General features: G+C 57.7%; 1 protein-coding gene across 1 annotated transcript in view; it reads right to left on the reverse strand.

The window, feature by feature from the left end:
• RABIF (RAB interacting factor) overlaps nt 1-977 on the reverse strand; it is a 5,356-nt gene extending 4,379 nt beyond the window's left edge. Inside the window, exon 1 of the mRNA XM_007456158.1 lies at nt 775-977. Within this exon, the coding sequence (XP_007456220.1) occupies nt 775-900 (126 nt within the window). The 5' untranslated portion in view covers nt 901-977. The remainder of the gene's footprint in view (nt 1-774) is intronic.
• Between the last annotated feature and the right edge of the window lie 1,667 nt (nt 978-2,644).

Here is a 2,644-nt window from a genome sequence, read left to right on the forward strand (position 1 = left end):
TTCCCTACATTATCAAACTCTTTGGTGTTTCTTTCCTCTGTGACTGTAATTTCCTCTGCCCCAGACTGCAGGTGAGATTTCACAAAGGACCGAGTCGGGGGTCTGATCATTTTATAAAGAAACCGTTCACACGTCGGGTGATCGATGGCGCCTGCGACACACGGATCCGCTCCGCCTGCTCTAACCCTTAGTCTCACGGACTGAGAACTTCACTCCCTCATTTACTTAAATCCCAATGTCTGTGTCCTCCCTCACGCGCGCGCAGTCTCGGGGCAGCGGGTGCGGGACACGGGACGTGGGACACGGGATCTGTGCAGCGGTGTGAACGACACTCCTAATGATTCACGACGTCGGCGGGGATCACAGACCCGGGAGTGAGCAAGCGCTCTGCGGGTTCGGGCCTCGCCCCCAGGACGGCCCCAGCGTCCCGTCCCTCCGCCCCCGTGCCCACCCGCCCAGTCTCTGAGAACCGCCCCCCACTTTCCCCGCCCACTCCCTCCCGGGACCCCGCGCCCACTCCCGGGGCGGGGCGTGGCGGCGCAGTGGGAAGGAGGCTGCGGAACGTGACAGCTGGACGAAGGGCACCGACACCTGAGCCTGAGGAAGTAACGCTCAGGCTCCCTAGAAAGTCGGTCTGCAGCGGCCCGGCGTCGGGACCCCGCGGTCGGCAGGCGCGGCCCCGGGGCGCCAGTGTCCGGTCGTGTGTCCGGCTCCAAGCCGAACGGGACCCGGTGTCGCCGCCCCTCCCCCCCTCCCCACTCCGCGTCCCCTCACCTGCCGGCGGGAGAAGAGCGCCGTGCCCGGCTGCAGCACGCGGGAGCCGCAGCGCTGGCACAGCACCGCCTTCCGGTTCCGGCCCTCCGCCGACACCAGCTCGCTCGGCGGCGCCGCGGGCTCCATGGCCTCTACACGGGCCCTTGGAGGCGACGCGCAGGCGCGGTCTCAGGGTGACCTCTTCGCACCGCGCAGGCGCGATCGCGGCGGCGGCGGCGGCGCTCCTTCAGCGCAGGCGCCGCCTCCCGGCCCTGGACGCCACTGCGCAGGCGCGGCCGTTCGCCGCCGCCCCGGCGGCCGGGTGTCGGCGTGGTTTTGTGACAGGTCCATCCTGGGACGTGACAGAGCTTCTGCCCAGGCTCACCTGGGCGTTGGGCTTCCCTTACACTGAGTGAAACCTGAGCCAGTCCAGGTGTGTGTTTAGTCCCGTGAACGACGGGGACGTCCTGGGGTCAGACCCCCATCAGCAAATCTCAGCCGCAGTGGCCCACACGGGACGCGACCTACAGGGACACCTGCCTTGTGCGCGGAGACAGGCGCCTGGAAGCTTCAGTTGCTGCGCTCTGTTCTCATCATACTGACCACTAACTACGTGGCAAGACCTGGTGTTGACGCAGTTGCAGAAACGTCTCGAGTCCCAGTTTCCCTATGGGCCGGTCGTAGCGCAGTGAAGCGGTAAAAGTCGGAAAGGCTGCCTTCCAGGGCCCACGGGTCCAGGCGTGGGCCTAGAGCCACTGCTGGGTCGGTACACTGTATCTCACTCTCTCCGGTTCGTCTTCAGGTGTCTAGCTTACTAGTTGTAGTGCGGCAGGCGTGGCCTTCCTGAGATGGCAGGGGAGGCAGATAGAAGGGGAGGCAAGCCGCCTGAGAAACGTCTCATCTACCCACCACCCCCGTCGGCGGCACGTTTTTCTTCTTCCTCTTTGTCCTTCAACATTTGCTGAGCAATTACAGAATATGCTACGCCCTGAGGATACTACGACGACAGGCACTTTGTACTGGAGAACACAGTTTAAACAGGAAGACAGACCCAAACCCAAGGACGTGTGATAAAGACAGTCCAGGGAACAAAGTAAAAGGAAGCACGGATCAGGGGTAATTCCATTTGGAGAGTCAGAAAAGGCTTTACCTAGGTGACACTTGAATTGGGTATTAAAAGGTGACTAGGATTTTGTCGGGACAGCAAGATTATTTCAGGTAGAAGGAACGGTGTAATATATCCACAAGGGTGAGAACAGATTTAGGAGTGGTTAAGACCACTGTGGATGAAGCACGTGATACCTGGGGGAAGTGAGGGTGGTAGAGGAGGCAAGATCAGAAAGGTGCCATGAGTCCAGTTCACCACGGGTCTAATGTCATGCTAAGGAATTCAAACCTTACAACATGGACAAGGGGAATCTATGGACTTTTAGGCCAGAAATATCTGTTTGATATTTACTGAAAATGTGCTGTATGTTCGGTATTGTAATGGTCCTGTCTGTGCTTTAGAAAGATAACTGATGACAAAATGAAGGGGCTAGACTGGAAAGCAAGAGAAGAATAGAGGTAAGGGTATCAGGAGACTATGCTCCATGAGTCTGGGCAGAAGATAAAGTCTGAACTATGTGGTAGCAGAGGGAAAAAAAATACAGGAATGGATTTGGAACAATTAAAGTAAACTCATGTACAACCTAAAAACTAATCGGATGTCTGTATTGTGGTGGAGGTGACAGGTGACACAAGATGAAGGTAGCTTTAGCTTTCAGAGGTTGCATAACTTAGTGGCTGCCTGCTAGTTAACGGGAGCTAGTAAAACAGGAGGAACCACCAAATAAGGGGTAGCTGTGTGTAGGTCCATGAGCAGGGGAAAGCACAGAAAATTGGGGAAAGA

The sequence above is a fragment of the Lipotes vexillifer genome, unplaced genomic scaffold (genome assembly GCF_000442215.2).
Source record: "Lipotes vexillifer unplaced genomic scaffold, Lipotes_vexillifer_v1.1 scaffold1201, whole genome shotgun sequence".
Classification (NCBI taxonomy): domain Eukaryota; kingdom Metazoa; phylum Chordata; class Mammalia; order Artiodactyla; family Lipotidae; genus Lipotes; species Lipotes vexillifer.